Source organism: Colias croceus, chromosome 11 (genome assembly GCF_905220415.1).
Source record: "Colias croceus chromosome 11, ilColCroc2.1".
In the NCBI taxonomy this organism is placed as follows: Eukaryota; Metazoa; Arthropoda; class Insecta; order Lepidoptera; family Pieridae; genus Colias; species Colias croceus.
The window spans coordinates 8865097-8890108 of NC_059547.1; the positions used below are offsets into that span (position 1 = coordinate 8865097).

Genomic DNA, 25012 nt, shown 5'->3' on the forward strand with positions numbered 1-25012 from the left:
AATGACCTGCAGGTGTACTTCGAAGACTGCTACTGGAACTATTATACGAGTAGAGCTAGGTGTGCCGAGTTTGGGCTCGTTTTGTTAGTTAAGTTGAGACCTTACCTCCGGAATTGATGGAATGACCTGCAGGTGTACTTTAAAGACTGCTACTGGAACTAATAGATGATTAGAGCTAGGTCTCAACGTAACTAACAAAACGAGCCCAAACTCGGTAAATCTAGCTCTGCTCGTCTGTTAGTTCTACTAGCAGTTTTAGAAGTACACCTGTAGGTCACTCCATCAAGTCCGGAGGTAAGGTCTCAACGTAACTAACAAAACGAGCCCAAACTCGGCACACCTAGCTCTACTCGTGTATTAGTTCCAGTAGCAGTCTTCGAAGTACACCTGCAGGTCACGCCATCAAGTCCGGAGGTAAGGTCTCAACATAACTAACAAAACGAGCCCAAACTCGGCCCACCTAGCTCTACTCGTATAATAGTTCCAGTAGCAGTCTTCGAAGTACACCTGCAGGTTACTCCATCAAGTCCGGAGGTAAGGTCTCGACATAACTAACAAAACGAGCCCAAACTCGGCATTTCTAGCTCTACTCGTCTATTAGATCCAGTACCAGTCTTCGAAGTAAACCTGCAGGTCACTCCATCAAATCAGAAACTAACGCAATCCCGGAAATCCCACGGGAATAGGAACTATGCGGTTTTTTTTTAATGCGCGGGCGAAGCTGCGGGCGGAAACCTAGTTGTTATTAAAACACAATTGCCATCTTCAAAAATATTTTGGGGCACGTATTCTCGCGCGGTTGCAGTTTACAAACAATACCCCGAATTAATTAATAAAACATAAAAGTCTTAAATATTGCACTTTAAAAAGTTTTATGAACCTTTTTAAATGATTTTCTAGTATAATTTCACTAACGTCCTTAACTTTTTATGAGTTTTGACTGGGCACGTCGGTTAAAACCTATATTGACTAGATGTCTCGACTTAAAATCAGTTAATAAGGATATTGACCGATGCCCTTAGTCAATAACGTTATTAACTGGTTTAATCAGATAAAATCAGTTAATAAGGATATTAACCGACGCCCTTAGTCAATATCCTTATTAACTGATTTTACCGGGCAATAACGTTATTGACTGGTTCAGGGTTTTGACTGTAACATATTCACGTAATTACGGCTTGTGAATAATATCGTGCTTTTTTGTGAGCTGTACGTAACTGATCCCAATACCTAGTTTGTAAAGTAGTATCTATCTATCACTGGGGCAATAAAAGCATTATTTAGTTTATATTTGCTTAAATTATATCAAGAGTGTTTGTAGCGTTCAAGGATTTAGAAGCTTTTAACATAATTGGATGTATGGCATTATATAGCTACAAACCGGTTCCAACAACTTATCACTAAATGATTGAATGAGTTACTACGAAAGCGATAATTTGTCTGACAGTTACAAATGAGTAATAAAACAAAACGTCATCGTTTTAAGACATCCAATAGCACACCCAAATACACAATGTAAATAGAGTGCTAACAAAGTCAGCGGCGGAAGAGTTTTTGTAAATATTTACCGCTATTCATTACTGTTATTGTTTTAATAATAAGCATTTCTCTGTGAAGTGTGTGCTGCGGTTGTAGGTTAACCCTGGCTGCAAGATGATCATTTCTATTAGGTACCTAACGGTTTTTTTTATTAACTCAACTTAGGTATTTAAACTTTGACCAGCTATAAGCAAACAACAATTTCATTAGTGACCCTCTAAAAATTTAAAATTAGAATAATAATAGAGAAATAGGATTGAAAACAAACACATTAAAATGTAATCTAGACACCTAATTGTCGCGGCGCGGGCGTCGAGCGCGAGTTATTCTGCAGACAGATTCAATTACCAACATTACTAACCACTTGGACAATCGCCAGGAATTACGGATTTTCATAATAATTGCACTTTCGCTTTCGCCCGTGAATGCAGTCTTAAACCGACCGTTTAAATTCCAGTTTCCTGGAAGCCTTACAATATTTACTTTGGCCAAAATATTAGTTGGCACTTTTAGATAATAAAATTTAAATTTATCAGAGTCGTAGCAAATAAATCAACATTTCTGGAGAACAACTGTCTGCAGTAACTAACTGCAGACAGTTGTTCTCCAGAAATTTCAGTGTCAGTATCAACTGAATCAGTGCTTTGCTTGTTGTACATTCGTACCTACTTCGAGCATAATTAGTCTATCTATGTCGAGCATAACAACAAAACGTCCTTCGCAACATCAGCAAAAACAGCTCATCAATACTACAATACAATGAAAGTGTTATGTCATCCCATAGCTTAGTGGAACGAACACAACCACCGTGGGAATGCATGTATGTGCTCTTTTGTGTGACGTTACGTGACGTCTCCGAGGCATTCCGGGAATCTGATGTACTCGCTTGCATGTATGTAATACACGGTTGAGTTTGGCGGTTTTTGTACGAAGAATTGTTAAAATAGGAGACGAGAAAGGTCGCGATCTTTCCTGCTTAACTTTCAATATATTTTATTGATTCTTCATCCACAGGACGTAAAGCGATGTACTGGCTAAACTATAGCTTTTTAAAAGTGGTATTTAATTGGAGACCACAGTTCCTGAGATTAACACGTTGAACCAGGTAGACAAATATTTCATATTTTAGACTGTAGATAATAGTTTCAAATGAATGTTAAACGGAAGCACAAACTTGCAACAAAGACACCCAGTCACAACAATGGCATATTAATTAACGGCCCCTAAGATAATATTTATGAAAGAAAAGCAAAACAAAAACAATCTTCAAATATAATTGAATAACAACTTATACCGATAGGTTTATCTTAATTCTAAATTCCCTCAATACTAGGCCGCACGTTAAACACATGATGTGTAACAATAAATGAATGTTAACGAGCTTTCTTTATCATAATTTGAGATGACCGCACTGAACCTTTCCAACTTAATTACCTCATTCGGTACCATAATATATTATTTCTTCAAAGAAAATGGCGCAAGAATTCTGTAAGTATTGAATAGTTTACTTTGATCTATCCGTTAAACCTCTATTTACTAACTAGGAGGTTTGTGACACGTTAACTATTCATTAACATTCTACCTATTCTATTATAATTTATTTATCGTTATTTTCACAATATTTTAAACAAAAATTTTCTATATTACAACATGAACATTCTCAAATCAGAGAAAATCTTGATCCACACAACGATATAAGTGTATTTTGATTGCGATGAACCTTAATAACATAATATGTTTAGTCGGTTCTATCGTAAAAGTAGTTTTGGTATGTAACAATGGATTACAAAAGAATAAATTAGACGCTAATAGCAGCCCACAGTTCCGATGTGTGCCATATAGCCATACAACTACTATATAGGTAGGTATCAATTTCTCATTTCTAACTGTAGATACTTGAAACAATAGAGTCCATTTATCAGCTGTCAAAAGCTCAGGAAAACAAAAGTATGGCAAAGTATGTCACAAATTGTTACCTACTTAAGTTAGGTATTCTAAGGCTAGATATTAGTTGATGTTGCTATGCTTATCACAGTGTTTATCAATTTAATAATTCATACGAAGCTGAAACGAATTCAGTAAGTTAAATAAAAACATTTCACAAGAAAGAAATAGGTACCTAATATTATAAAGGTAATTAGATATTAAAATTATGATTTGAATTCCCAATTTTAAATTGTTTTTTTTTATTAATTCACGATACTGCCGCGCTCTGTAATATTAGGCGAATTCAATCAAATATACCATTTTTAGTAGCAGCTTTTAATATTATTTAAGTGAAATTATTAAAAGAAAACAACTTTTTCAACAACAACTATCGCCAATACCATAAAAATTCTGTAAAGAAATATCTCCACAAAACGTACCGGTTAAACCGTTATTTCATCCAAAGAAACGTGCAAACGATTTAGATACCGATGTAAACAATGAGTTCATGAACTCAAAGGTCAAATTCGCTTGCACTTGTATAAACTATTTCCGATGAATGAAAAATACAAAACTACCATTACTCTACTCAGTGTTGATCGTAAAATCGACTGTAAAAATAATTAATGACCTTACAACACAACTTAAGCAACAACATACAGTAAATCAAATAGTTCTGTGCAAAACACAAACGTATGTACCTAATTCCTAATAATAATACAAACTTAACGAACGCTATTTTACATGCCGGGAATAATTATCACATACATTAAATGACATTTAATTGTCATAACAGAAAAAAATACAAAAATAGCACATAAGAATAAACACCTTGCCACACATCGTCACTAAGATCACAGTCACATCCAATGGAACAGTTACAATTCCCTACAACGCGAACGGTACACAAAAAACTTCTTACCATATTAGCGTAGCTTCTAAAAACGGCCATAATATTGAAATTTGTACAAAACTGAGTTACATCTTAGTGGTCTAGTAACAGACGAGGTCTATAAAGAACTGGCCCGGTAACTTTTTTCGGTCTACTTCGGACACCTTTATTATGATGGACTTATAATTAAAACATATACTTTGATGATTTAGATTAGCGTGCGAGTTTCACCTGGTTATTAACGTTAAACATTGACCGGAAAAGCTGACTCTAAACATAGATAAAAAAACACGAAATAGCGAAATTTATTTGTTGAATCGTTTTTATGAATTGTAGAGTTCCTATATTTATTTTATTAATGTAACCGTTTTATGAATACATACTATTGGAAAGTTTTTTTAGGTTGCTATTAATCTAGCCTGCCTAAAACTAGAAATTATGAGGCTATTTAATCACCTTTTATCACATTTAATTAATAACCTACCCCAACAAATAAGTTTTAGTGTATCCTACCATGATTTACAACACACAATATTACAGTGGGTTGAGCAAATAAAATACGCTATATAATCTGTCATTTACTTCCACCATCACGTAAACAAATTTACACGAGCCCCGCTAACATAAAACATAATGAGATAAATGCAAATAATCACGTTCATTCATATTCATATAGCGCGGCGGAATTTAATCAATGTTGCTGACCGTCAATTATATTTACGAAGTATTTACGCGTCATCCGGGCACTATTAGCCAGTGATTTAATTATAAACAATGTGTCATGATTAGCGTGAATAAGTGCAATAACCGTAGCAGTGGATATTTTGTTGTGTGCTAATGTTAATCCCGAATGTGGAATAAATTCGCATCAATTCATAGTGCCATTATGATAATGAAGGGTGAGTGCATGAAGTGCGTGCGAACTAGGTGTGATTTTAATTATGATAGATATTTTGTTTGATTATTTGAAAATATTTCTTTTTACTCTATCTGAATGATTTTAACATTGGTCTTCTGTTTATTTTTAAGTTTAAGTCAATCAAGCATTTGGATTTTATTTTATTTTTATGAAAATTCAATTAATAACATTATTGCCATCTTTTTTCGCAATAACAACTATTGTTAAAAATAACAGTCAATTCTCAACTATCCACATTACAAACGCGTGTAAAATTTCCCTAAGGGCGAACAAAATTCGATAGCACGACTGTGACGTCACGGCCACAAATACGCCCAGCGACGGACAGCAGAAGCAGTTCACCTATCACGATTACATCATTTAACAGTGCCCATTATAATAGCGAATTCTCGTAAATTGCACCGCTCCGTCGCCCACGGCGCGTGATGTCACTGCTACAAGCAGCTATATCACAAGTCACAACTATACTTTCCTTGCCAGATGACATCACTATATTATGCTAACAATTGTCCGGTTATTGCGAGGAATTACTCTTGTTTAATTCGTTTATTACTCGATGTGTAGGCTATTCAAGGTCCCGCGGAGGCTATTTGTGGTTGACGTTCCGAATATCGTTTGCCTTAATTTAGATTTCTTATGAAACTGGACATGTTATGCGACATGCTTAAAGTGATGAATCAATACTACATAATATTTACCTCATATCGCAATCCATACTAATATTATAAATGCGAAAGTAACTCTGTCTGTCTGTTACTCAATCACCCCGAAACTACTGAACCAATTTTCATGAAATTTGGTATGGAGACATTTTGATACCCGAGAAAGGACATAGGCTACTTTTTATCCCGAGAAAATGACGCTATCCCGGATTACCCACGGGATCGGGAACTATGCGGGTTTTTCTTTAACTGCGCTGGCGAAGCTGCGGGCGAAAACCTAGTATAAAATAAATTCTATAAAAGGTGTATCAGACAAAATTTTAACATCATAACATTAAAAGGGGACGTTAAGAAAAACGACGTGAAAAATAAAAGTAAACAAGGATTGCTTTTATTTTGTCGGCTCGTTTTCCTCCCTAAAATTTATACGAAATACGAGCCCAATTAGGGGACTTGTGAGGCTTCAGAGGGAACACTCGTTACATTTTTTGTTTGGCATTTGGTACTTAGTACTTACTAAAAATGTCATAAAAGTAGGTACCTAGTAAATATTGCGAATTGTTTGTGCCATGTCGAATATTTAAATTACAAATTGGCTGCTTGTCATTTTTCACATTGTAAGTCACACATCATTGAAACCTGCTGTAAAATGTACAGAAGACTCGTACACTTCTGTTCGAATACTGCCTAATCCAAACTATAATGTCCAGCTAAAAATCTACCATTTAATACAATTTTCGAGCCCACTCATATGGCCATTCGCAGTCATCACGCGCGAGGTGTGACAGGGCTTCCTGCGCGACTTCCGGCCACCAGCCCATTGTGATGGCTGCGCACAGCGCATCGGACGTGATATACCGTCAATGCTATGCTGATTTGAGATTAGACGTATTATTTTATTGTGCGAATGTATTGCCAATCTCTCGTGTGACATGTGTGATGATTTAAAAAAAAGTCCGTATTTGTTCAGTTGATTTGGATCTTTGGGAACAAATAATTTAACTACATTTTATTAAGAACAATTAAAATTTTCCTGCTTTTTACTATCTTGAACAAAAAACTAAAAAATTACACAGATTCGTGCCTTTATTATTTAGTTGCTTATATTATGTAGTTATGCTTGAGTACACTTGGTTGGCACATGCAAATTAAATGCTTTTTGGTATGATTTTCGTTGCATGTTTGGTAATAGTAATTACGTTCGCAATATAGGTACTCATCGTGTTTCTTATTAGATGAAATATATTGAATAATTCTAACACCTCTTTAAAAATCCCACGGTAACTATCATTGGCGCCAGCACTTATCCTCTAATGTCAGATAAACCAGCACATACACAAACCGAGCCATATACGGGGACCAATCGCAGCAATTTCCTCTTGGTTATTGACATAACGATTGTACCCACAGACATATTCTGTGATTGTACCCATTGTTCATAGTACATTGCGGGCGCTGAGTCACTCATAACTGACCATACATTACATAAAAACGGCAATGTAAGCAATAAATCAAACTAGGTAGAAAATTACACTGCATTTGCATTAGGTATAGCCAATCTGGCGCCAGTTAGGTATTCGTAATTGTGTGAAGGCATTGATTGAGATATTCTTTTGCTGCGGAAAAATCAAGATGACATAATATTATAATGATGCGGAAATCGTTGTGAACCGTGGATAAATAATACTGTAAAAAATAGTTTGATGTGATTATTGCATTTTCTTACAGTTATGTTTTCTGTTATTTAATCAATTGAATTAGATATTATGCTAAAACATTTAGCCAATAGTTAAAAAAGTTTAGATAGAAAAAAAAATATATTCTCCAGCACAAAAATAAAACGAGAAAGCAATTTTTAAATTGTTTCATGTTAAAGAGAACATTTTTATTAGGATGCATTTTTATATAGGTAAGTCAGAAAAGATGTCCCTTTATGTATATGTCCCTATGAATGTTTATAAATGTTGATGTTGTCTAACGACCTAGCACCAATTAAGTAAACGATTTAACGTGGTATAAAAACTAATAAACCGGTAATATCACCGTGAGAACATTGCTGAGGGACACTATTATGGTTACGATGCTGGATATGAACACTATTTATATAATAAAACTAGCTTTCAGCCCGCTAGTTGGCTGCGCGCGTAATTCCGCCATAAAAGTTGCATCTGTCAATCATCTACTTATAGTAAGCAGCGTGGCGCAGCTACTTTTGAGAAAATCACATTAATCAGATCATCTGTTGTAACGTGGTTAAATAAAATGTCAATGACAACACAAATTAGCTTTCATAGTAAAGTTTACAAAGCTATAGAGGAAAGTTAATTTTTGGTAGGCAAATTTTCAGTACTTAAATGACGTAACTCAAATTGTTTAAAAGTTTAATTTAGATATTATCCTAAAATTCTAATTGCCATAATAGTGATAAAAATTGAACAAAGGGAAGTCTGAATCTAGTAATTGCAGACGCTCTTCTATAATGGAGAAATTTGGGATCTTTGCAGAGATCTCTAAATGGCAACTGAAAGGGTAGACATGCAACAAATTAACCTTTACTAGTAACTGGATGTTCGATTTATCATTCCACTTTATCCGAACAATTATTGTGTACTCCATCTACATTTTTCGCTCAACGAAACACGAATTAATGCATTGTAAGCAGTAAGACCAATATTGTTTTTCGTCCATTTTTGACCTCGTTATTGAGCTTTTGATATCGATTTCTTCTTTGAAATCTATTTTATTTTACTTTATATACTTTTGAAGGTCTTATCTGAAACCATTATAATTATGGAACTATTCTATCGAATCTTGATGCTATCATATTAACCTAATTCCTAGAATATGCTAGAATTTCAGAAAAACTTTTCAATGGCAAATAAAGAACAAGGCAATTGGACACACATAACTGCGAATAGTCTCCGTGTCGATCAACACGTACTATTCAGTCACTTATCACATACTCATTTCACTTTAGTTTCTCTGATTCATACTTTAGATAGCTTACGAAAATGTTACGAATTACGATACATCCAGAACACTGTAAGATTAATCATATCGTAAAAACTGCTATAGCTGGAGGTTTATCGAGTTTCTGCAAACTTCACTGCCAATAAACGTTAAGAAGCTCATTAATCATAAATCAGGTTCGTGATTCATTCACTTGAAATAATTGGCATTTTTTAAAACTACGTGTTTTAATAAGTTATCAATATTCAATATACATTGATGGGTTGACAGGGAAAATATACGAGTAAATGCTGGTTTGTTTATTTAAAATTGTCAATGTAGTACCTAATAAACGTTATAGATATGTTCGTAAATAGTTCGAGGCACGCGCCCGATTGTGAAGGCATGCGCATGAGTCACAAACTCACAATGCCTGTTAAATACCAATTTGGCATGTTCTTTTCGTATAATGAACTTGACAGACAGTTTCCCTTAATTGCAAGAAAATTACTATAGCTATCAGACAGCATATTTTTGAATACTTATGCATTAAAATGTGATATGGTTTGTCGTGACTTGTAACTTGTAAGGGTATTTGTAAGCCAGGAAATTAGTTTTGAAGTATTCCTTACAAAAAACCAAGATATAATAATATAATCAAGTGATAGAATTTAAGGTTGATAGTTGCATATTTATAACTACCTACTAATAAAAATCTATACTTGATAAATTATATCCAAAAACATGATTATTACACACTTATCAAAATTAAACAATAACAATCAAACATTAAAACTGTAAACACGTTCAAAGCCAAGCATTCATTGAAGCGTCGAAACAATGGAATGTTTGAGGCCGTCGCCAGCAGCCGGAGTACCGTTGGATCAAACCTCCATCTCATTATACCGAACGCATCGTGAACCTAATCCCTTTGACGAGACAACCTTTACTTTTAAACTTTAGACCGCGTTTCGCATCTCACGTACGTACGATGTGAAGTGCCGTTCACATTCCTGTGTGGATTCAAATCTGTATACACACATTTGTTAATGTAGTATATTGTAAAAGGTTTAAATACATTGATAAGAATGTTTTATGCGTTTGTAGGTGATTCGTGTTTTGTGGTGAATCAAATAATTTTCATATTATGATCTGGAGTTTACCACGATGTCTTAAAGCAGTATTATTACCCGTGTGGAAAAATGACCTATCTGTACAGGATTTAAAATAATACTGTTTAGCCTTTAACACATCATGACCCATAACCTATACCAAATCAGAATTTTAACGCTATAAAACTTGATTCTTTGTGTTAAAATCTAAATCTAACAAAGCTGTAGCTATAAACTTTATTTGATCATCTCGTTCACTGGTTCGTGTTAACATAACCAACCAGCAATTCAGTGTTAATTCCTCACTATAGACCATTGTTAATTGTGTAAGAAACAAATATCAAAAGCTTTCATATAATTAGAGGTATGAACCATGTAGACGATATAATGTTTTCTTTAAATATAGCTTAGAAAATCGATGAGAGGCTATTGCCTGACCTGGCGCTTTGCATGTTTGCTGTAATGACGATATACGATAGTCAAACCAGTTTTAAACTGTACTTAAATAATAGAGCTTTGATTATGCATTCGACATAGGTACGTGTATTGTATAGTTTTACTTAGACATTCATTGTTGGAGAAGTAAGAAGTCTTCATCTACAATCAGTAATTTATCTAAGAATTACGATTATGAATGATCTACAGCGCCTAAAGTTTTACATTATGCCAAATTAGTAATTTAAATTGTAAACGGTTCTGTCTTACCCAACCTTCTCAAGTATAATGGTACTATAAATGTTCGTATCGATTGATATGAAAATAACTTTCCTTTAACCCATTGAGCCCCAAGCGGCCCGATCGGCGACACAATAGATTTCCGATTGTGTCTGTGATACCGGGGCCTTTTTTTTAAGTGGGGAAATCTTGCATAGATACCCACGGCCTCCGGGTGATACCGGGGCCTGAGTTATTAAACTGTAATTTATCTTAAGTGTAATATGATTGAAGTTCAATATTTCCACATCAGTCGCTTAATAAAAGTGAAAATCGATTGTACATAATAAAGCGATTTATGTAACTCACATTACTCTAATTAATAGACACCAGAGTAAAAATGATGACTCATATTTCCACATCACTCGATACAAAAGAGAAAATCGATTTTGAATAAGCAATCGATTTATGCAATGCAGGAAACGCGAGCACAGCGAGCGGCGTATTCTCGACACCGGGCGGCGGAACGACACGCGGTTGTCATTGAGAATCCGTAGCTTGGCTTGTGGTTTCTGTTACCGCAAGTATGTATTGTGTTTTAGATAAAAAACCAAGTCGCAATTCATTATGAACGAACTATGCATGCGGAATAGATGGCGAACGGGTACTACGCGCTTGGCTAGAAGTCGTACAAACATTTCTGCGCGTCTCAAATTATGCAATGCTTGTAATTTCGAAAGGGAACATTCTGTAAATATTTTAAGGAAATGTGCATCGACAATATCTTGTAAATGCGAAAAGTTAATGATTTCAGAATTATTATTATAACTCTGAGTCATAAATGCCAATAATAAAGATACCGGGGAATACGGTTGAAATTCCAAAGTTTATGTAAGTAGATACTTACTTCGTACTCGTTAATTTAAAAATGTAAATGAGTCATTCATTCATATTTAATTATTCCTACGTCATCTACAATTTATCAATTGTAGTGAATATGTAAAGAATTTTTGTACAGTAGCCTCTATGACCAAAAATATAGACTCATGTCTCAATCTATTGAGGCATCTTAAAAATCTACAAGACCACGGAAAGCCTAGTAGCTCTTTACCAAATATAAGTATACTTGGCTCAAGCATAATTGACCAATGAATAAGTCTACAGTTCTCCAGACAGAAGCGGCCACTAACATAATGAGTTCAGGGTACAGACGGCCGCATATAAGATACCTGCTTGTCCTGTACGACCTTTGGAATCGGGACGAACCTCAGGCATTCCTGCTCAGGTGAAATACCTCACAATTTATGAATAAATAATACTTTATACAATATGCAACGCTTTTGAAGCTGATCACGAAGTGATCCCATCTTGCGAAGGAACTTTTAGCGATTTACAAATTTTTTAAACAAAAACTTTTGCAAGCAGAAATTTGATTAAAAGTATAAATTGAACCCAAATTCTTCGAAAACTTCTAGTAAATTACATTCCCTTTTCTTTTGAAATAGAAAATTTACATAAACACAAAGGTGGAGTTTGATCGTATCATATTTTAAAATAACCATGACTTATTTTATAAAAATCCATGAATAGTTTTTCCAAGTATGTATACCCTAAAAACGATTTGAGGGCCGATAACGGTATCGCTATCGGAAAATTTATCATGAGTAAACAAGTGTGATAAGGGCTGCCATCGTATAATATAAAATTAATAATGTAAGTAACTTTTTAATCATAAATTTTTCGTGTTTAGATTACTGATTGGGTGGCTTTTGTTATAATATGAAATCTCAATCCGTTGGCAATTGGCTTTACTTTACAATTCATACACATTTTGCGATAGTAGTTTAAAAACATAAATATTTGTTTCATGTTTTGACTTCATCTAACCTCGTAACGCCCAGATACCTATTAAAAGGCATGCAGCTCGATAGTGGTACCGGCCCAAGCTGTTATCCAACTTTATGACATAAACGCCCACGGTACCTTTTTAAAGGTATCTGACAGTATCTGATTTGAAAACGCCGTAACATTTTAAATTACGCGCCAAATCTAATTACTGTTTTTTATCCGGCTACTGGAAAGTATGTTTTTGTGTATGGTTAAGCAATAGTGCCAATAGAAAAATAAAATATATGTAATTTCCGGCGAAAAGTCTGGCCATCTTGACTGACTAGAGGACGTGGTAAGTTCAATCCATGATTATTGATGCAATCTTAGGTTTTTCACTGAGAGTATCTTACTCTGCTTGTTGACAAATAAGTAAATATTATAATTACATTTAGATTTACGCGAAAATAAAGAATATGCGTGTAAAATAACCTCGTAAAATCTGGATACCTTTTAGAAGGTATAAGAGTATTAACATATTATTGGATTTTAAAAGGTATAAGGGAATAAACCACTAATCAATTTGATTTGCCTTTGCAACTTATGATTTAGACCGTTTTCTCCTTCATAATAAAAGTAAATTATTTAGTCTGTTACAGAATCTTTTAGTACCTATCCTTTTCAGGTAACCCAATGAGAGATGAGCAAATAGATGAAGCTTAAATTAGTCAGATATAGAAAAGTATGAACTATTTGGAGATGAGGATTACAACATAAACCAAAACCAAGAAAGCTCTTCCAGTTCTGAAGAATCTGAAAATAATAGTTTTTTTTATTAAAAACCAACTCTTATTTGCAAAATTAAGTATTTAAAAGTTCTATAGAAATATTATATCAATTTACCTACTATCATTCTGATTTTAAAAGGTATATGGGTTGCTATTATATAGTGTTTTTGGGTCCAATTTAGAAACTTGTTAATTTTTGCTTCTGGCATCTGTTGGAAGTGGATTTCTTCTGAAAGAAATCCTAAAACACGTGATAAACTAGCCTTTAAAAATAATAAGTACAGAAAATAATGATCATATTGTTCAAAAATTGATATTTTTTTCTCAGATTGTAAGTGTGAGATATGTTTTTGGTCATTAAAATTTTGGAAGACATGTATTAATCCAAATATTTATGTTCATTGTTTTTTGTAATATAAAATAAACACTATATTGTCTACCGCTAATCAATAATATCAAAAATACGAATTTTGCGAAATCGGGTTTTGTAATACATTAAAGCCCATATGCCTAAATAAAGAATAACGAATTTGGGGTTATTTAGTGTCTCAAAACCTTCCACTGACATACATTTACATGCAGAAAAAATCCCACGCTCATACGGAAATAATAAGGCACTTTTTTTAGATTTCATCACCTCTGGGTCCGCACCATGTGAACCTTTTAAAAGGTACTTGGGCTGCAAGCCAATGTTTGGTAAAAATAGCCTGGGCGTTACGAGGCTAAGTACATTGCATTGCCTTCTTAAAACCTAAGATGAAAGATTTAGAATAGAATCAGGTGCGAGATATTGAAAATTCCCTTGCAATTTGAGAATCTCAACGAATCTTTATATTTACCAAAAGAAGCAAAAGCAATAGCAATTTACCTCACCACATAGAATTTTATGGGCACAATTTGGATGATTGATTCGCTAATATCGTAAACATTGGATTTACACCGTCGCAGCTCCTCACTTAGTGCCCATAAACGATTTAACGAGCCTTGTACGACCTTAGACAATATACACCTTCCGTAAATCAACATAAAATGTACAGTACGTTACCAATAGATGCCGAAATCTGATATTACTTCATCATTGTATTGAGTCACTTTTAATTTAGTAAGACTTTTCGTATTTCAATACAATTTATGTTTAATTAGTCAACAGTTCTTTAAACTCAAGAAACATTAATTACAGTTAAAGTGTTAGTTATAGTGTCAAAATCTCAAAGTAGATTTATATTTCAGGCGTTTTGCTCACGCTCTATAATTTTAAATTAAATCACAGGGCTTGGTCTGTTAATCACAAGTTATAAATTGGTGACTATGGAATCATATTTATGCATAATTACAGCAATAGTAAACTCAACGCATGAGGTTTCTAAGCCGTGAATGACAGTTGGATTCCATTATAACATAGGCTTCTTGGATTAAAACTGCAGCGACGATTCATCCATACGTAACAATTATGTACAAAGCATGAAATAATAATAAGACCTGGGGCCTTAGACAAAGTAACAATTCAAAAACGATAACGAAGTTAGAAAAGGCAAAAATGTATGGGATTGACATTAGATAGACCACGTGATCTAACGCGGCGTATGTCAATCATTTTTGCCTTTTCTAACTTCGTTATCGTTTTTGAATTGTTACTTTGTCTACGGCCTCTGTACTTAAGTTATAATTCACATTTCGCTTAGTTGATTCAACTTCCACTATCTATAGTTTATTCAAAGGTTTATTTAATTTTCTTCTTTGTAATAGGTATATGGGAACGTATATGTTAGGATGAAACAGTTTCGTCTATTTTTATAGAACACGATGACATCAGGGTACTATGAAATTCGACCTGCCATAAAATTCTTGTTTTATTTTTTTATCTTCTAAAGTCAGTCAGGTACATTTATACCACATACAAATGAGTGAACCCTTAAATTAAGTAATTCGTGTAAATGATTTGCTTTAGTCGCCGGAAGATAACTAAGTCGCTAACTAAGCTTCGTGTGTTAATTATTGTCATAATAAACATTAAGTTTATTTCAGTCATAGATTTTGAAACAAGATTCAAGTGTGAACATTTAAAATGTAGCTACGTCCTGTAAGCTCTACAAAAGCGACCTTGGTAAGGTTATCGGCCGCAGACAAAAGCCCAGCTATCTATCGATTATGGCCATGTACGTCCACTTCGATTCCTACTATAATATACATACAGCGTAAAAAAGGCAATTACGATTAAAATTGGTAGGGGTAAAAAATTGTTATAAATAAATGTTTGAGAAGTTTTACGCCTTCACACGGGTTATGTAACCGAAAATGATATACAACGAGCTACCAAATGACCAATGAACCAAACATTTTTTTAATTGGGTTACATGTTTATTCCTTAGGCTTTTGTTTTCGTAGAAATTTAACAAACGATTCGAGGATAAAATACTATGAATGCTTAAATAGCATAAAGCTGATGACTGATATTCAAATAAGCAAACGAAACCCACTGGTATTCCTATCACGCCTCGTTATATCGTCCTTGTCGGTTCTTGCAAAGGGTTCAGTCAATTATATTACTAAGTATTCACCAAAACACAGTTTATACAGATGGTTCTGTGAAATGATAAACAACAGGAACGTGATCGCGCATTCATCCCTGGCATTACTGATAAATGACTAAGTTAACAAGGGTGCAGTTGTAATTGAAATCGTCATATTATTTTGTATGGCCCTTGTCTAAATAGAGGAATGACTTGGCTGAATTAGGCTAGGTTCTATTGTTTAAAGCACGATTTCACCATCCTTTAGAGCTGAGATTTCCGAGGATAAGATGACAGTCATTAAGTATACTGTAGTTTACTGTAATTTTTAGGTCACGTAATATACGAGTTTAATTTTTACACCGCTAAACAGTTACAACATAAAATACGTTAATATTTAAAATCTGCCAAGCGTCATAAATTTCTTTGCACTTAAAGCGAATCACGTCCACAATCAAGATACCAATAAACGTAAATATTTTTTACAATTTCCTGTTTTCGAATACGATAATACGCGACCGTTAAAATCGTCACAACACGAGCTTGCCCTAAGCAAATATTGTCTGAGATATCTCGCCAAAGCAAGGTACGGAGTACGGAGCCGGCAGGTCAGAGTGAATGAACCTTAAACCGGTGCTTATCGCGCCGTCTGTCTAGAACATCGCGGAAATATAATTTAGATTAATGCAATTTATCGAAATAGATATAGCCGTATGGAATGAGGTGCCCGTTTATTATCAATAGATTAAAACTATTCAGATAAATAAAGCGGTGCTTGGCTGTTATGGAAATGTGTTTAGATCACTTTTGTAATAGAATTGCCATCTAGTTTTTTCATAGATATGAAAAGGAAGCAATATTTGATTGCTAATAGGTACATTAAATTATTTCTAATGAACAATCACAAGTCACAACATTAGATTAACCGATTTTTAACATCTCTGACATCTCTACAGCCTACGCTCTACTTTGTACTTAGTGGGTACATTAAGTACAGCACAATCTTAAAGCATTAAATAGGGAAGTCGTGGGCGTAATGTAGTTCGCAGTGATGATGAAATGAAACCACGCAATAGCTGTAACATCTGCGAACAGCGCTGAAACAGAGCAGGCATCTATGTTTGATTGCTTACGCCGGTTGAATTGGTGGTAATAAAATGTGAACACGTGGTAACGCCGGCTGAATCGATTCGAGCTTTTAATAGAACAGAAATTTACAATTTCATTGTGGATAGTTTTGACTGATAGTTTTACGAGTACACATTGCAACATCCGATGGAATTCGGGAGGAGCTTTCGTTTCACCACTACGTTTAACAACGAATTGTAGCAACTCTTCTATAATTATAGTTCCCTATAGTAAACTGTGTCGATAATAAAAAATCAATGAATAGGCAATGAGGCACTAGGGAGAGTACCTACATTTAAAATTTTATAACTCCATGAAACGTGACCAATTACCGCCCATGATTTTCGATCAACACTTTAATATTCTACAAACTCATCCAATTTGTATGGCATAGTTGCGTCAAACAAGGCGCGAGCTTCATTACTTGAGGGCAAACATCTTAACCTCCATTAGATCTCATTGCCTGAACGAAGTATCTCCCACGGTTTCCTTCTCCGCGCAATTTAGGCACTGTTATGAGTGAAACATTTGGAGCGAATTCATGAGGGTGTTATTTCCTATTGTCCGTCCTATATTCTCCTAAATGACCACCCACGCGTTATGTTTTGTTCTATATATGAATCTACGCATCTAAATAGGGTGATACGCGTTCAATTGAAAAGCACTGTTATGGCAGCTCCTAATAGAGACAATAGAACAAATGTACAATTTGATACAATGTAAATTGACCATAACGAATGATCAGTATTAAATAGCTCAAATTCTTTTACTGCCACTAAACTTAAAAGAAAAAAAACGTAACCTCGAACTTTTACACAACATTCTAATGCGTGGATATTTTAAGCACATTTTTAAAACCATAGCCGTTACAAAAAGTAGTACAATTAATACACAACGTTGATCAAGTAACAATTACGAACCAATTTATATTATGATGATGCATGTATCAGTAATAAGCCTCAATTCATCATACAGACACACAAAAAGAGCAAGAGTCGTGGAGCGTGTTGTATTGATGAGGAATGTGGTCGCGTCAGTATAATAAGCATAGGCCAGGGTTTTAGATCTGTCATTGTTGGCCTGCCATTTAGAACAGTTGGTCGTGACGAGGTTCCTTTATGATCTCGTCCTTTGAACCGTAGTCTGGTCGTAGGATTGAAAGTTTTAGAATGTTATAATTTATGTCATTGTTTGAAAACAAAATATACGGCTAGCCAAGTTTAGATCTGAATTCAAGTCTGTTTTTTCTCAAATTACGCGGGCCAAAATCATCAGTATGTAAAAAAATAATCATCTGTATGGGATGTAAATGACTATTATAAAATTTAAGTTCAAAGGGTCTGATCGATACCGGGTCATTTAATTCGAAAGTTATATTGCGCGTTGGCAGAACTTGTCCGTAGGTATACTTTCCCAATAGTTAGGCAAATTGCTTCACTTTAGCGCTATGTTAGCAAAGTGATACCAAATTACGTCACCCATAAAACAAACAGCACTGCACCCTTGTTGCCAGGCGGGCGTGGCTGAACGTGACGGATTTATACAACCTGCACTCAAACAGAATTACCGTGACATAGATTGATAGGGGATCATGTGAATGTAGCTTTAATTGAGCTTAAGAACTTAAGAAAAACCGAAACAAACGTACTTCCACTCTACAGGCGAGAATCAACTGGTTTATAATAGCCCTAGGCTTAACAAATTAGAGCCTTGCGTGATTAACACAACAGGAAAAGTAAATAATAGTTATAAATCCTAATCACAGTGCAATTTGATACGAACCCTAAGAACGTTACCCTACACCGCGAGCTAACCACAATAAGAAAGTAGAAACTAGAAAGGTGCAAAACAAGATCACGAGCACTGTGTATTGTATTCAAATACTTATTCAAGAAGTGGACGTAGTATTTTATGTAAAATGTTTACGGACTTAAATGGTCTTAAGTTTTTAACTTAACATGAAGTCCTATAATATTAAGCAGAGTTCTCGTTTGTACAATAATAATAGTTTAACCGTTAACGTTTATTCTACAGTACACCTCATCAACACAAACTAAGATGTGGTAAGAACTATTCATTTTATCAGGCTGTGTATCTGTCGATAGCAATGTTCAATACAAAATTAGATTAGTCGAGTTTGAATGTGTATTTTCTCATTTATAATATAAGTGGAATATAAGTGGGATAGTTTTACATAATATGTATACTGATACAGGTAAAAGCGCAACTTCTTAAGGGATTTCAATGTTACTGTTAATCTGGACTCAAGCACATCGCTGGATTATAAGGCGATAAAAATTTGAGAAGCATGACTGTTGAAAAGATACATCAGTGCTTCTGTACTGACATGAGATGATGTTTAAATCTTGTTTTATAATGACCATAGTTTATACATGCGATTGAGTGACATAAGTAGTAGGCAGTACCTATGTCATTATTGAAACTGGTTCTGTTCAATGGATTGCTCTGCGTGATTACATTTTAACGAGTATATCATGTTTACGAGATACACAATAAAATAGCTGATTTGTACGTTTGCTGAGCGATTATTGGGGCACGGTGACACTTCACGATTGTTGCAAAAAAGGTAATAATGAATTTAAACACTTGAACAGCGTGAAAACGAATATCATGTATGAAATACTGGCAATTTGTATTAGGATCTTTTAAAAATATCGTATACACGTGAACAGTAAATTATCTAGACACCTAATGGCATTATTTAAAACTGTATTACTCAAATGTTGACATAACAATGCCTCCATTGAAGCGAACCGTGAGACATTTGTTTGAGACTTCGAGAGACAAGTGGATTATCTATAAGCTCCGTTTTTGTAGCGGAGTTTAATCTTGAGTTCATAAGTCCATTAAAAATATCAATATCCTCTTTATGTTTTGTGATTAAACTGTTATACAATTAGAACAATGATTAACAGTTGATAAAACGTTTCATAAATAGCCTTAGAAGTTGTGCATACAGGTATACATATATTAGATAGTTTTATTTGGAGAAGTTTATATCAGATACAATTAAAATTTGTACTGCATTTAAATAAAATAGATAATTTTAATAGATCTAGAAGGTAGAATTTTATTTTTAAAAACCTAACTTCACAAGGAAATAAAACGGATCAGATTGCCGAAAAGTTAGATATGTAATAGTAGGTAATTTACCTCTGTTAAAGGTTTGTTTTTTCAACTCTAGGTGTAACTAAATTCTACAAACGTGATGATTCACACCATTTCTCGGTACTTGTGTGACAATATAAACGATAAGATATATTTTTCCGTGAAGCCCGTTAAGTGCAGGTCGGATAAACACAGGCCGAGACAGCCGATATGACTATTCTTTTAATACATTTCTTCGTATATTTACGTAATTGTCATAATCTATTGTTCATGTCCTACAAAACTAAAACATATGCCCTTAATTAAAATAATGGATGAAAGGAGAAACGAAAGCGACTTAAAATTTCTAGTAAAAACTAAAAAGGAGTGCAATAGAGTTATCAAACACGTACAAAGATTGCCACACAATTTTAGTTCTGTGAATACTAATACTTTTGATATAGTCAAATGTTTGTTTTTTTATGAAAGTATTAGAAGGTACGATAAATACATTTTCATTCAAGTTTTCCAATAAGAAGAGTAAGGGTCTCATAGTAATTAAGTAGTTGCAAATAGGTTCGCAAGATAAAACCACAATAGTCAAACTCATCTCGAACTTAACAATGAATACAGACAAACTTTAGTCAGATATATGGGATTCGAATGGCGGGAAACTTTCTTGTGATAAGATTTATCTTACTTTTTGTATTGTGATTATTTGCAAATTCTTGGAACCCAATTCGAAGTTACTGAGGCATTACATTTGATTCGTCTAAATGCAGGAAAATTTCGTTGAAAATACAATTTACATGTTAGGGACGGTGCACAAGGGTCTCATATTTTGTAGAATTACCAGCTTTATTTAATCATCTGTTGAAACAAAAACACCATTTGGATTTCAATTTAAATAGTGTAGTACGATTATTTACACACACACACACATACAACATGCTACAAGTACAGTTCTTTAACATGATTTAAGTACCTACCTACATCTATCTTCTATACTATAAAAATGAATCGCAAAATGTGTTGGTAAGCGCATAACTCGAGAACGGCTGAACCGATTTCGTTAATTCTTTTTTTTTAATATTCCTTGAAGTACGAGGATGATTCTTATGGAGAGAAAACGTAAACATGTACCACGGGCGAAGCCGGGGCGGACCGCTAGTTACGAATATAATACTCTTATTGCTTATCAAAGTTTTATTATAGTTATCGATTTATAGATATTAAATACGGCACGGGCGAGGTTAGGTGCGCCGGTTTACGACTAGGTACCTACATACTTATAGATAACTTGGATAACAGGTCTAATTATTTGAAGAAAACAAGCATAGACTAAACATTATATTGTGGCACTAGCTGCGGGACCTGGCTCCGCTCGGGATGAAAACCGATAAAAATAAATTAGTCTAGATGTTATTCCGAAAATTTAATGTCGCTTTTTAGGATTATTATGTACCTACCTACTGTGTCTATAGTTTTTAATGATGTCATAAGTATGTACAATTTATATTTTTCCGCGTTTTACGTGATACTAAAGTTTCTTGGTAAACAATGACTGCCATAAACGCTGCTAAAGTACATATTAGGTAACTTTAAAATATTTATTAATTTAATAAAAGTGACATTATTTTATTTTAAAAATAAATTATTTAAAATTGGAAAAAAATTGACTTCATATTATATTAATTACAAACAAAATTTAAATTCCGCAAAATTACTCGCAACAATACCTATTTCATTCTCTATGCACAAAAAAGTCCATTCCTGTCATATCTACAAAAATGGCGGGGTTAAAAATGTTCGTTCAACCACAGATAGCACAAAAAGGTATCGATTATGTATCGTTATCGTTGCTTATCGGATGGCGTCCGATAACCGGCGTCCTCAATGTTTGCACTCAGCTCTACAGTTAATCAGAGACAATATTTGTTGTTGCTACAAAATATTTCGTGTAAAGCCGTGTTATTCATGCTTCGAGTTTGTCAATGGATCATATTTTGAAACTCGATTAAAAAAAAAATTCTTATTAGGTGTGTATTTTTTAGAATTTAATTTGTTTTAATAATAAATAGACGTTTCTAATTGAATTTATTATAGTTAATAATAACTAAAAAATCTATAGTATCCTAGTTATTATTCTGGATTCATTTTATTTTTAAAACAACTGCTATCATCCAGCTACCAGCATAACAAAAACAAAGTCTTTAAAAATGTTCCTTAGAGAATATATTTTATAAAATTACTACGATAGTGGTGAGAAAGGCTAATAATTTTCTTATATTAAGTCTTAAGGTTATTTAAGACCGCTATAAATACATTTTAATATTAAAAATCGATTGTTGATGTGAGCTGATTCGCTCTAATAATTATTAGACAAATTGATACAATTACAGCCTTGATACCAATCTAATGTGATGAGTCTCAAGGTCAGCATGATTTCACAGTTTATAACGGACAATTGCGATGGAGTCATACATTTGATTTAATAATAGTCCATTAAATAATTGGTCAATATGAAAAGAAAAATATTCATGCATTATTATGTTGCTCCACAAATATTTATTATAGTCAAATAATATTTGGAGCAAGTTTTACAGTCTGTGACAACATAACAATTAGATTTAAGCAGGTAAATTTAATATTCAAAATAAGTAATTTACAGTAATGGTGTCCTGACGATGAACTGTAGGTTACACTGCAATTTTCACATTATTATTGAAACACGGAAGAAACTTAAAATCATAAAATTTCAGCCAAACCTTGGAAGATCTACACATGATATATTTAAACTCTATAAAACAGTAATCAGTCATAAAATCCACACTAGATAAAACATTGCACAAGCCCTACGTCTGGCCATGGCCTGATTTACTGACAAAAAAATACATCTTATCTTGATTCAAACACCATAACGTCTCTGATAAGAGTTAAACAGAAATTGTAATAAGGTTAATTTAAATGACTTATTTACAGTACTTATTTTGCAACTAAGTTCTTTAATATTATTAACCGACTTCGAATTGGTCCCATAAAAATTTTATTCAGATAGGCCAAGTAGTTTTTATTTTATGAGCATTTTTGTCTGTATTTGTAAATGTTGCAAGTGCAAGTTGAAGTCGGTTTTTTTAACGCAGTTATCACTTGTGCAAGCAATAAGTCAACTTATACTGGTAGATTTAGGAAACATTATTCTGGAAAGTAAAACTTAAAAATAGTTTATTTGATTGGTTCTCAGATTAACCGAATATGCATTAAAATAATTGTTCAAGCCGTTTCAAGAGCTTGGTTATAAGCAGTCAGACATGAGCATATTATAAATATAGATTTAATAATGACTGACGGCATGTGCTTGGCTTTTTATATTTGCTGTATTTGTATGAAAAAAGCCCTCTGTGTTTTTGTGAAAGCTAATGTCAGTTTTCATTGATAATGTAACAATGAAAATGTTGTTGGATATTTTTAGAAATTAATGTATTTAAAAGTACTAGAAATTATAAAAGTAAAGATTATTTATAATCAGTCTATAAGTTCGAAAATATATTTGTTTATTGTATTGATTTTATTAAATTCATTAAATTCTGTTAATCATTTCAATTAAAATAATATTGATTATAATTTTTACCAAGTTATGCATTATAAATCTATAAGATTCCAAATATGTACATATTTACTAAATTTAATTTTTAAAGGAAGAATAGTTTGATTTCATTAAATTCAAGGAAATAATTACACACCAAATCACTATCTGTATTTGTCCTGTTTTTAAGCATTTTACATTACTGTATGTATAAGTCAATGAAAAAATCCAATAAGTTGTGTTGTGTTTTTTGTAAAAACTAGTAGTTAAGTAGTAAACAATAGAATGCTCTAATATTTTGTATAATATTTTACTTGTGAACAAGATCCTAATAATGGGTACATAAATTAGAAGAAGACTCAGTTATACACATAAGATATAAAATAATAAAATGTGTCACTGAAGCCTTACATGAATATATAAACAATTATCGTTCATCATCTCTATTTGTAAATAGTAAGTACTCACCTTGCGGAAAGCGAACAGTTCATTTTGAAGCTTCTGTCTTTCAGCAGAGGGCTGCTGCCCCTTGCCGCGTATAAACTTTAGCATCCTGCCAGCCTGCAACAAGACAATCACTTAGCGCACTTCACAAACACTGCTAAACATACATACAAACACGACCCTACCATTTTTCATACTAAACTCACGACCACAAACACGAGTAAACCGACCGGCAGCGAAAAGCCGACTGAGTTCAGTACGCTCAAATAGCAATGACTTCGCGTTGCCACCGCCTTGCCCCGCAACCAGATAAAATTCTTTAAATCACCAGATAACCGACACAAAGATAACTTATAAAGTAATGTAATAACATCGTTTGTAAAGTTATATCTAAATTATTCTATTAAAATCACTATCCCGATTTCAGATCTTGGCCAACGCCTGTCAAACAGGTTACACGTCTAGTACACGGATTTTTGTTAAAATGATAACAGAACTACGTTTGTTATTAGCAGGATATCACACTTTACATACCTAATTGCGACTGTTTGCTGAGTTTTAGTTATAAAATCCAATTTTAAGGAAATGTCAGACAACTCACAACGGCGTTAGAAATACATACAAACACCACAAAGCAACGCACGCAGTTGCACACCCACACTATAACAAAATGTGACGTGACTAGTTTCACGGATTGCCAGTTTATAAGATTGTTTCTCCCTAAGAGCAATTAACCTATAGAGTACTTGTATCGAGCGTATACAATTTACATATATTTGTTTCTCTCTATCTAAAGAAAACGTCGTATGAAAGAATGAGACAGCTATAGACAACAAGCTACGTTTCAACATAGTCATGGCACCATTTTTACAAGATTTTTACTATAGGTACGTATTTAGATAGATAGAAGGTGATAGTGATGGGATGTGCTTCAATCGATAAAATCGTGAATGTATTTTGCATTTACG

The 25012-nt window shown here is 33.7% G+C and overlaps 1 protein-coding gene across 5 annotated transcripts in view; it reads right to left on the bottom strand.

Moving 5' to 3' along the window:
* The window catches only part of LOC123695310 (lethal(2) giant larvae protein), a 45570-nt gene extending 20874 nt beyond the window's left edge, over positions 1-24696 (bottom strand). For 4 of the 5 annotated variants that reach the window (XM_045641117.1, XM_045641116.1, XM_045641113.1 and 1 more), the window contains exons 1-2: positions 24230-24317; positions 24069-24161 (exon numbers count right to left, since the gene is read on the bottom strand). In XM_045641117.1, coding sequence (XP_045497073.1) covers positions 24069-24161; positions 24230-24232 — 96 coding nt within the window. In that variant the 5' untranslated portion in view covers positions 24233-24317. Of the gene's footprint in view, positions 1-24068; positions 24162-24229; positions 24318-24578 lie in introns of those variants that run through there. The other variant, XM_045641114.1, reaches the window with a different exon arrangement.
* Positions 24697-25012: the final 316 nt, after the last annotated feature.